We start from the raw sequence: 12,106 nt of genomic DNA on the forward strand, positions 1-12,106 counted from the left end.
CAGGCTTCAGTAGTTGTGGCACACGGGCTTAGTTGCTCCGCGGCATGTGGGATCTTCCCGGACCAGGGCTCGAACCCGTGTCCCCTGCATTGGAAGGTGGATTCTTAACCACTGCGCCACCAGGGAAGCCCCTGAATACGCATTTTTAAGGGATTTCCCCTTCAATTAAGTAGGGCCTAATTTTTATTTTTTTAATTTATTTTTATTTTTTATTGGGGTATAGTTGCAAGTAGGGCCTAATTTTAATGGTTTAAATATAAAGCAAGTTTGGGATTGGCATATATACACTAATATGTGTAAAATAGGTAACTAATAAGAACCTGCTGTATTAAAAATAAATAAATAAAATAAAGCTAGTACAATAAACCTTGCTGACAATGTTTATAGAATTTAAATGTCTCCCTCAAAGTACTTTTTTGGACAGCATCAACTATTGAGTTAATTAAATATTAGCGTAATTAAACCTGAGTCTAGCTAAGATAGATAATTGTGCCCAGGAGCTTCTGGCAGCTTCCTACTTGATGCAGAACTCCTGTCTGAGGTAGAGAAGCCAGTGTGGGGCGTTACCCCAGACGATGGAGGCCACCAAGGCATGGATTTTTTCAGCAGCTGCAGAGCACAAAATCTCTGGTCAGGGCCAGGGCAGACAGACAGCCAGCCAGTCTGAGGCAGGGCAGAGTTATCGCAAACTCACAGGAAGTAGAGGAAGATGTTCCAGAAGTCTCCCTCTCCCCTTTTGGAGTGAGCTGGAGTAAAAGAGTGTTTGAGGCCTCGAATATCCCTCATTGTTCATCTATACCTGATTCCACCCCTATCGCCTGAGGCAAGTCCCCATGTTCAACAGTAAACACACACATTTTCTAATGCTGCAGAGTGGTAGATTTTGGGGTAGAACACAACACTCTGACATCTGAACATAAAAGGGGTGATTGAATAGACTCTCAAAGGGGTTTAATAATACTGGGAGTTAGAGGTTCCACAATGCTGTAGTTACACTTTGAGGGGGACCAGTGAGAAGGCAGGTATCAGTGCTTTTCTTCTGTAAACAAACCCCTATTGTTAGGAGAGAATGCTGATCTGCAAGAGTACAACTCAGAAAATCTCAGAATGTGTAAACCATGACAGCTTTCCATAAAGCAATGTAAGATGTAATCCTTTTCCTCACTGTACCCTGGGAATCTCAGTCTGTATTAAAGAAAAACATTTTGGTTTTCTCTTTGACCTTGTTTTCTCTCCATCTTTTCTTTCTTCTATTTATAGTGTGACCCCAACACTCAGTCTGGCTTTGGTTGGCTGTGCTCAGTTCATTTTGCTTCGCTATTTTTAGCACATCGTTGAGGTAGTTTTGGATGGAAATCATGTGTCTTGGCAGCATAAGTCATTCAGCTAACAAAAGGCATAGTCATCACTGAAATGATGCCAAGTCAGATTTTTTTTTTTTTTTTTTTAAGTGTAGCGTTTTCCAAGTGGTTATGTGAATTCTAGTGAGATTTGCTTTGGAGCAAGAAGCATTTATTTCCTAGTACTGATCTCATTTCCTTCTAAAGTGGTCTCATCAAATAATTGCTTACATCATTAAAAGAAAATCCAGTTTCATAGACACAAGCCAAAGTCTGAGGCCAAAAGTTCAACTTCGTCTTCTAAGAAAGTAAGTAATGTCATATAGGCAACTTCCTTTTTTTTAAATAATGGGAAATTGCAACATGGCCAAAAGGTTTTAAATTTCTTCCTTCTCTTGACTCCTACTAAATTCCAATTCAGGAGATTTTATTCTGCTGTTGTCATGTTATATTTACAGATGAAATTGAGAGAGTGGATCATCTTGTGACAGTTCAAAATACTTTGTGGATTAATCACCTGTCCTATATCTATAGCTCAACTTTCTGAACAAAAGCTTGGAGACATTGATTCATTCATTCACTCAGTGGTCACTGAAGTAGAACTTTTCCTGACAACCCTCTGATTGGACAGAAACAAATGTTAATTTTCCACGTTGGGCGTCTCACCTGTTGGTCTGTGGGTGTGGCCTTGGGGCAGGAGTTAAGGTTGCCTGCAGATCTTTTTCTGGTCTTGGGCTAGATGTCCCCAGCCCCTCATTGTGGTGGTTGGAGCGTGTTCTGTGAGGCTGGCTAGTAGTGTTCTTATGGAGGGACTGGATGCGGCCCCAGCCATGCTGGCAGTTGGCCGACACACACTGACATTTTTGTCGGGGGCCAGTGGAAGTGGTTGGCGTTGGAAGACTCCTGAGTTCAAACAGGGGTGAGGGAGACTGTGTTTGTCTTTGCTTGTCCCCCAGTGTTGGGTTTCCCGCTAAAGCCACTAGATTCATGTAATTTCCTGGAAGAGAAAGGAACTTGACCTGCTTTACCAGGTGTCTGTTTGAGCCACACAGCCAGGCATGTGGTCACCCGCCAGATGTGCCTCTCTTCACCTTTTGAATTGAAAAAGTAGGTGTCATTGCTACTGTGAATTCTGTATACCAGGAACTCTAACCCTGCAATGTAAGAATTATTATCCTCATTTTCAGGTGAAGAAAAGTGAGGCCCACAGAGGCTAGGGGGCCTATCTAAGGCCCCACAGCTTGAGAGATGGTATACATTTAAGATATTTCTCTCATACATATTTAACTGCTTTATTTTTCAGATTTGCTACCCTCCTCATCATTTGTTTTCCTTAATTCTGGTGGTTTGCCTTGGAGTTCTAATTGCTTTTCTAATTTATTTATTTATTTATTTAAAGAATTATTTATTTATTTACTTTTGGCTGTGTTGGGTCTTCGTTTCTGTGCGAGGGCTTTCTCTAGTTGTGGCAAGCGGGAGCCACTCTTCATCACGGTGCGCGGGCCTCTCACTATCGCGGCCTCTCTTGTTGCGGAGCACAGGCTCCAGACGCGCAGGCTCAGTAGTTGTGGCTCACGGGCCCAGTTGCTCCGCGGCATGTGGGATCTTCCCAGACCAGGGTTCGAACCCGTGTCCCCTGCACTGGCAAGTAGATTCTCAACCACTGCGCCACCAGGGAAACCCGCTTTTCTAATTTATTGATACTGTATGTCCTTTGGTTCTTCTGTCTCACCTTTGTCTCCCCATCAACTTGGCTGGCAACATCTGAACCTTCTTTACCCTCTCCTGCCCTCTACACACAACTGGATTCTTCTTTTAAGATCACTCCCTTATTTTCTTCTTCTCTGTCATCACCATTCAGGGAGCGTTCAGACCTTTCCACTCTGTTGCTAGATTACAACAGTCTTAGAAATAAAATTATCCAAATATGAAGTCACCATTAGATTCAGCTTCCTAAAATACCCTTTTCATCGTGTCCTTGTTCCTTATTAGATGCCAAATGAAGACCAGTTCCTTAGCCTGAAATCCTAGGCTCCCCACAATATGGTTCCAAACTACCAAAATTCTTATTTATCGTCTTTCCTCTGGGTAGATGTGTATACTTGATGTTTCCAAAACATCCCACAGCAAAAACTATTTATTGTCCCCACATTCATTTTCTTCCTCCTTCTTAGTGACAGAACCTCACTTTTTTTTTTTTTTTTTTTTAAATTAATTAATTTATTTATTTATGGCTGTGTTGGGTCTTTGTTTCTGTGCGAGGGCTTTCTCCAGTTACGGCAAGTGGGGGCCACTCTTCATCTTCATCGCGGTGCGCGGGCCTCCCACTATCGCGGCCTCTCCTGCTGCGGAGCACAAGCTCCAGACGCGCAGGCTCAGTAATTGTGGCTCACGGGCCCAGTTGCTCCGTGGCATGTGGGATCTTCCCAGACCAGGGCTCAAACCCGTGTCCCCTGCATTGGCAGGCAGACTCTCAACCACTGCGCCACCTGGGAAGCCCCAGAACCTCACTTTTATTCAAGATATCAGCATACTCAACTGAAAACTGTAACTCCCAGGCTCTGTTGTAACCAGGTATAGTTATGGGACTGAGTTCCTGTTAAGAAGACATCAATCCAAGTGTTGGGTGGGACTTCTGGGAAGCATCTATAAAAGACATTTTTTCTTTCTAGCTGCCTAGTTTGGGGATATGATGGCTGGAGCTCTAGTAACCATCTTGGACCTTGAGGACAAGAGCCACACTCTAGACCAGGCAGACCAGAGATCTGGAAGGAATCTGGATCTCCAGTGATTTTGTGGATCTATATTATGAGCTCAGCTTTCAATGTTACTTGAGCCATCATTTTGTTCTTTTGTTATGTGAAACTGAACCCAGTACCAACAGATACACATACTTTGTGGAAGACATAGGGTAGCATTTAGATGGTCCTTGAAGGAAGAGTAGGATTTAAACAGACAAGAAGAGTAAAGAAACATCACAGTCAGGGGGATAAAATAGTAATAAATACCCATTAAATTTACAGAGTACTTTATAGTTTATAGAGTGTACTCACATCCACTATTTCATTTGTTCCTCATAACAACTGGGTATGTTATATGCAAATATTATCCATATTATCATAGACAATAACTTTGGAATCCAGAGATGGACACATAATTAAATGGAAGGAGCACTAGATTCGTAGTCAGGAAATCTGGGCTTGAGTTTCTTTTTGTGATGGACATATTTTAAGGTAGCCCCCATGTTCCCTTTCCTGATATTCATGTTTTTGTGTAATCCCCTCCCCTTGAGTGTAGGTGGACCTGTGACTTGCTTCTAACCAGTAGGATATAGCAAAGGTGATGAGATTTTACTCCCATGATTACATTACATTGTATATCACTCTGTCTTGCTAGCTGACTTACTCTAGAGTCTTTCTTCATTGCTGGCTTTGAAGAAGGAAGCTGCCATGAATCCTGCAGCTGGAAGCAACCAAATGCTGCTAAGAACCATGTGAGTGGGAAAGTGGATCCTTCCCTAGTTGAGCCTCCAGATGAGCCCGCAGCCCAGACTGACATCTTGACTGTAGTGAGACTCTGAAGCAGAGACCAGTTCACCCATGATCAGATTCCTTACCTAGAGTAACTGTGAGAAAACTAATGGGTGTTGCTTTAAGCTACTGAGTTTGTTGTAGTGTGTTGTGCAGAAATAGATAGCTAATGCACTTACCTACTAGCTGTGCAACCTTGAGGTAAATACATAACCTCTCTCTCATGGTAGAGATGATTATTCACCATAAAGTTATGCTCTCTCTTCCACCGAATGGCATCATCACTGAGAAGCAGCTGCCAGCCAGGAGCTACATTGCTCAGTGACCCCTTGCTTCTAGGTGGAGCCATTAACTGGTTCTCACCTATGAGATATGAGTGGAACTCCTTTGAGTCACTGCCAGGAAGAGGTTGCTTAGAAGGGGGTGAGTTTCTCCTTTCTCTCCTTGTCTGTCTGCTAGCTGGAGGCAGGAGACTCCAAGGTCCTAGGGCTTTACAGAGCCACAAGACAGAAGGAGCCCAGGCTCTTCAATCATCTCATGCTGGAAAGCTAATCAGTGACCAGGAACACCTGCCTTACACTGTTACATGAATGTGAAACAAACCTTACTGTGTTAAGCCACTGACTTTTTGCAGCTTATTTATTATAGCCCTGCCTTTCCCCTAATACAGCAACAATTTTCTTATCTATAAAATGGGCATAAATTTGTTGTGAATGAAATAATATGTTTGAAACATTTACTAAATTGTAAAATATTATGCTAATGTGAGGTGTTAATAGTATCTTCACAGAAAACTCTAAGATGTGAATAGGGAAGGAATTCTTTCTTTTTTTTTTTTATCCTGATTACATTTCTGTTTTTTTTTTTTTTACCATCTTTATTGGAGTATAATTGTTTTACCATGGTGTGTTAGTTTCTGCTGTATAACAAAGTGAATCAGCTATACATATACATATATCCCCATATCTCCTCCCTCTTGTGTCTCCCTCCCACCCTCCCTATCCCACCCCTCTAGGTGGACACAAAGCACCGAGCTGATCTCCCTGTGCTATGTGGCTGCTTCCCACTAGCTATCTATTTTACATTTGGCAGTGTATATACGTCGATGCCATCTCTCACTTCGTCCCAGCTTCCCCTTCCCCCTCCCTGTGTCCTCAAGTCCATTCTCTATGTCTGTGTCTTTATTCCTGTCCTGCCCCTAGGTTCTTCAGAACATTTTTTATTTTTTATTTTTAGATTCCATATATATGTGTTAGCATATGGCATTTGATTTTCTCTTTCTGACTTACTTCACTCTGTATGACAGTCTCTAGGTCCATCCACCTCACTACAAATAACTCAATTTCGTTTCTTTTTATGGCTGAGTAATATTCCATTGTATATATGTGCCACATCTTCTTTATCCATTCATCTGTTGATGGACACTTAGGTTGTTTCCATGTCCTGGCTATTGTAAATAGAGCTGCAATAAACATTGTGGTACATGAGTCTTTTTGAATTATGGTTTTCTCAAGGTATATGCCCAGTAGTGGGATTGCTGGGTCGTATGGTAGTTCTATTTTTAGTTTTTTGAGGACTCTCCATACTGTTCTCATAGTGGCTGTATCAACTTACATTCCCACCAACAGTGCAAGAGGGTTCCCTTTTCTCCACACCCTCTCCATCATTTATTGTTTGTAGATTTTTTGATGATGGCCATTCTGACCAGTGTGAGATGATACCTCATTGTAGTTTTGATTTGCATTTCTCTAATGATTAGTGATGTTGAGCATCCTTCCATGTGTTTGTTGGCAATCTGTATGTCTTCTTTGGAGAAATGTCTATTTAGGTCTTCTGCCCATTTTTGGATTTGTTTGTTTGTTTTTTTGATATTGAGCTGCATGAGCTGCTTCTATATTTTGGATATTAATCCTTTGTCAGTTGCTTCATTTGCAAATATTTTCTCCCATTCTGAGGGTTCTCTTTTTGTCTTGTTTATGGTTTACTTTGCTGTGCAAAAGTTTTTAAGTTTCATTAAGTCCCATTTGTTTATTTTTGTTTTTATTTCCATTTCTCTAGGAGGTGGGTCAAAAAGGATTTTGCTGTGATTTATGTCATGCAGTGTTCTGCCTATGTTTTCCTCTAAGAGTTTTATAGTGTCTGGCCTTACATTTAGGTCTTTAATCCATTTTGAGTTTATTTTTGTCTATGGTGTTAGGGAGTGTTCTAATTTCATTCTTTAACATGTAGCTGTCCAGTTTTCCCAGCACCACTTATTGAAGAGGCTGTCTTTTCTCCATTGTATATTCTTGCCTCCTTTGTCATAGATTTGTTGACCATAAGTGCGTGAGTTTATCTCTGGGCTTTCTACCCTGTTCCATTGATCTACATTTCTGTTTTTGTGCCAGTACCATACTGTCTTGATTACTGTAGCTTTGTAGTATAGTCTGAAGTCAGGGAGCCTGATTCCTCCAGCTCCGTTTTTCTTTCTGAAGATTGCTTTGGCTATTCAGAGTCTTTTGTGTTTCCATGCAAATTGTGAATTTTTTTGTTCTAGTTCTGTGAAAAATGCCATTGGTAGTTTGATAGGGATTGCACTGAATATGTAGATTGCTTTGGGTAGCAGAGTCATTTTCACAATGTTGATTCTTCCAATCCAAGAACATGGTATATCTCTCCATCTGTTTGTATCATCTTTAATTTCTTTCATCAGTGTCTTATAATTTTCTGCATTCAGGTCTTTTGTCTCCCTAGGTAGGTTTATTCCTAGGTATTTTATTCTTTTTGTTGCAATGGTAAATGGGAGTGTTTCCTTAATTCCTCTTTCAGATTTTTCATCATTAGTGTATAGGAATGCAAGAGACTTCTGTGCATTATTTTTGTATCCTGCTACTTTACTAAATTCATTGATTAGCTCTAGTAGTTTTCTGGTAGCATCTTTAGGATTCTCTATGTACAGTATCATGTCATCTGCAAACAGTGACAGTTTTAATTCTTCTTTTCTGATTTGGATTCCTTTTGTTTCTTTTTCTTCTCTGATTGCTATGGCTAAAACTTCCAAAACTATGTTGAATAATAGTGGTGAGAGAAGGCAACCTTGTCTTGTTCCTGATCTTAGAGGAAATGGTTTCAGTTTTTCACCATTGAGAACGATGTTGGCTGTGGTTTTGTCATATGTGGCCTTTATTATGCTGAGGTATGTTCCCTCTGTGCCTACTTTCTGGAGGGTTTTTATCATAGATGGGTGTTGAATTTTGTCAAAAGCTTTTTCTGCGTCTATTGAGATGATGATATGGTATTTATCCTTCAATTTGTTAATATGGTGTATCACATTGATTGATTTACGTATATTGAAGAATCCTTGCATTCCTGGGGTAAACCCCCATTGATCATGGTGTATGATCCTTTTAATGTGCTGTTTGCTAGTATTTTGTTGAGGATTTTTGCATCTATGTTCATCAGTGATATTGGCCTGTAGTTTTCTTTCTTTGTGACATCTTTGTCTGGTTTTGGTATCAGGGTGATGGTGGACTCGTAGAATGAGTTTGGGAGTGTTATTCCCTCTACTATATTTTGGAAGAGTTTGAGAAGGATAGGTGTTAGCTCTTCTCTAAATGTTTGATAGAATTCATCTGTGAAGCCATCTGGTCCTGGGCTTTTGTTTGTTGGAAGATTTTTAATCACAGTTTCAATTACAGTGCTTGTGATTGGTCTGTTTATATTTTCTATTTCTTCCTGGTTCAGTCTCAGAAGGTTGTGCTTTTCTAAGAATGTGTCCATTTCTTCCAGGTTGTCCATTTTATTGGCATATAGTAGTTTGCAGTAATCTCTCATGATCCTTTGTATTTCTGCAGTGTCAATTGTTACTTCTCCTTTTTCATTTCTAAGTGTATTGATTTGAGTCTTCTCCATTTTTTTCTTGATGAGTCTGGCTAATCAATTTTGTTTATCTTCTCAAAGAACCAGCTTTTAGTTTTATTGATCTTTGCTATTGTTTTCTTCATTTCTTTTTCATTTATTTCTGATGTGATCTTTATGATTTCTTTCCTTCTGCTAACTTTTGGGGTTCTTTTGTTCTCCTTTTTCTAATTGCTTTAGGTTGTTCATTTGAGCTGTTTCTTGTTTTTTGAGGTAGGATGGTATTGCTATAAACTTCCCTCTTAGAACTGCTTTTGCTGCATCCCATAGGTTTTGGGTCGTTGTGTTTTCATTGTCATTTGTTTCTAGGTATTTTTTGATTTCCTCTTTGATTTCTTCAGTGATCTCTTGGTTATTTAGTAGTGTATTGTTTAGCCTCCATGTGTTTGTATTTTTTACAGATTTTCTTCCTGTAATTGATATCTAGTCTCATAGCGTTGTGGTCGGAAAAGATGCTTGATATGATTTCAATTTTCTTAAATTTACCAAGGCTTGATTGGTGACCCAAGATATGATCTATCCTGGAAAATGTTCCATGAGCCCTTGAGAAGAAAGTGTAATCTGTTGTTTTTGGATGGAATGTCGTGTAAATACCAATTAAGTCCATCTTGTTTAATGTATCATTTAAAACTTGTTTGGGAAGGAATTATTTCTTTATTTTAGAGGGGATTAAACTAAAACAGATTGGTAACAGGATTTGAGGTCAGTCTTTGAATTAGTGAGGATAATTCTGATTTACTGTCTAACACTCTTCCATGTTGTCACATCCAGTGTTCAGAGGACTGGAATGTGTGCAAAGCAGGGAAGGTTGCAGGAAGACATATTTCTTTTTTTTTTTTTTTTTTTTTTTTTTTTTGTGTTCACTTACTTTAATAACACTATATTTACCACGTTATCACCATGGAATGTAAATTCAGGTTAGACAAGAGAATTTCACAAGTACAACAAAGCATTCTGTAGTATACCAAAGTTTGTATAATGTCTGACCAAACCAGCTTGCTCATAAATCACTTCCATTATAGGCAATTTATTTAGCTTAACACTTATGATTCTTTCAGAGAAAATAAACAGACTGCACACATTTAAAAAGTATTTTTCGTTTACCTTTGCATTAGCACTTAAAATACACACTTCTATTTCAAAATGCCATTTAAAAATTATTCTAATATAACAGCAGCAAACTATAATTTTGCAATTACAAAACAGCTAAACGGGGATCTACAGTTAAGTTATTCTCATGTTTACAACTATGATTCTGAAACAGATACTACTTCAAAGCAGCTGTTACCAAAACACACACATAGTTGCTGGGAGGTTTATAATGTTGTATTCTGTGCACTGTTCTGAAAGGGTTCTTCAAGAGCTAACCAGACCTTAAAAACAGTACTCAGTCCACAAGGCAGTCAGAAAGAGTTAAATTAACTGGGGTAAATAGGATTCCTACATTACATCAAAAGCATATGATATTCTGCAGCAACTGGGAGCATTTTCAGGTTTGGCATGTTGTCCTCTTTAAAACTAATTTTATCAGAAGAGTTTAAGAAGGTGGACATTGTACCACTATCAAGTGCATTTAAAAGTGACATGTTTTTGTGCTAATCTGACTCCCCTAAATGACCTAGCTAGTGAACTAGTCGCTAGGCAAATCAAGCCTGCAAGAAGGGAAGCCAATATTCAAATTACCATGTTATTGTCCGACCCACAGAATTTATTTTCAACATAAACATATAACCTCAATATGAGATGTCTAACTAAAGCAAGCACCACCAAGACCAAGACAGCATCTCCTCTTCTAAGGTTTAGGTTTTGCCCAGAATTCTTGATACATGGAATAGCCCATACCAAGAGTCATTGCTCCCACAACAAAGCCTTGGGCTGCCACACGCATGTGGATCAGGTGAAGAGACATTTTAGTATTGCCCCTGCTCTTCAATTTATATAATCCATATGCAACGACCGCTGCAAAACCTGCCAATCCAATGGGGACAAATGGTGCCTCTCTAGCTTTTCGGATAAGTTTAGATCCCTGACCTTCGTCATATGAAGAAAGAGAAACATCTGTGTCACTTGACATAGTGATTGAAGAATCTTCAGACAACGGCAAGACGTCGCAGACTCCAACCGGCTTCTCAAGACATATTTCTTTAAACATGAGTAGATGAATGCAATGATTTCAGAGCTGTCCCTGCGGAGTTGAACCCAATGCATCTCTCTGCAGAGGCTGTGTATTTGGTTGTCAGTACATTGAAAAGAAATACAGCTACCCTTTACGTATGTTTTAGTTAAATTAAAAGATTGATTTGTATTTATTTTGAGGTGGTTGTTGAGATACCTTCCTCATGTGTGATGGAATTTTCTCATTTTGGCAATGCTGAGGACAGTTCGTTTAGCTGCATATGTTGTCAGTGAAATTTCCCAAATGCTTACATGATATATTTGTCTTCTCCAGATGGCCTGTGTAAAGCCCAGTTGTTCTTCCAAATAAATTTATAGTTATGACACATGTGTTATCTCTCTAGACTAGATGAGAGTTTTTTCTTGGAAGAGGAAATGGTTTCCTCCATTCAAATGGGGAAAGTGAGCACCTAATTGAACTGAGGCTGAAACTTGGTGGAGTCTGAGTTTAGAGAAGTCAGCAGGTTAGGGAGGTTGCTTTCAACCCCCCTCTACCCACAAAACCTGTGTGGTCTTAAGCTCCCTCCATATAAGAACCCCAAACATAAAAGTTCCTCAGAAAAGAGTCCACATATTTCTAACCTCTTGCTTTACAGCTTTTTTCCAGGAATGCCTTCCTTTCTTTGTTAAAAATTCAAACATTTATTATTCAATGTATTAATAAAAAAGAATGTCTGTACCACATATATATTAAGAAGCATACTAATAATTTGAACACCTGTGGAACCACCGATCGACTTACAAGCCAGAACACGGCTAATGCTATTCATTTTATCTGTGGTTCATTTCTTTCCTCCTCCTTCCCCTCCCACTATGAACCACATTGTGCCTTCCTTTCCAAAATTTTCACGAACTGACTATAATTATTTATAAAGAGTTTTGAAAACCTTTGTGGGAGAATATGCAATGTGACTTCTGATGTGTATTTACAATAATTCTTCACCTTGTGCTGAGGGCTTTCTAGTCTACAATCTTCTTTGAAATTCACCACAGTCCTATGAGCTAACTGGGATGGGCATTTTATGCTTTTGCAGGTAGGGAAGAGAGGCTAACACAGGACTCATAACTGATGAGTGGGTAGCAGAGTTGAGGTTAGAACCAGAACCTTCTGACCCTAAGTCCTGTGATCTTTGCACAAAACGACATTGCCTAAGAGTGAGTAGT

At 39.5% G+C, this 12,106-nt stretch overlaps 1 protein-coding gene across 1 annotated transcript; it reads right to left on the bottom strand.

Moving 5' to 3' along the window:
* Positions 1 to 9,844: 9,844 nt before the first annotated feature.
* On the bottom strand, positions 9,845 to 10,897 carry LOC309660697 (HIG1 domain family member 1A, mitochondrial). The gene has a single exon (XM_082461609.1). The coding sequence runs from the start codon at positions 10,839 to 10,841 to the stop codon at positions 10,560 to 10,562; it is 282 nt and encodes a 93-aa protein (XP_082317735.1). The 5' UTR covers positions 10,842 to 10,897; the 3' UTR covers positions 9,845 to 10,559.
* Between the last annotated feature and the right edge of the window lie 1,209 nt (positions 10,898 to 12,106).

The sequence above is a fragment of the Balaenoptera physalus genome (genome assembly GCF_965194825.1).
Source record: "Balaenoptera physalus genome assembly, chromosome: 5".
Classification (NCBI taxonomy): Eukaryota; Metazoa; Chordata; class Mammalia; order Artiodactyla; family Balaenopteridae; genus Balaenoptera; species Balaenoptera physalus.

Bases quoted from the DNA above. Each gene is read 5' to 3' on its own strand.
- LOC309660697 (XM_082461609.1), bottom strand. From the start codon at position 10,841: ATGTCAAGTGACACAGATGTTTCTCTTTCTTCATATGACGAAGGTCAG.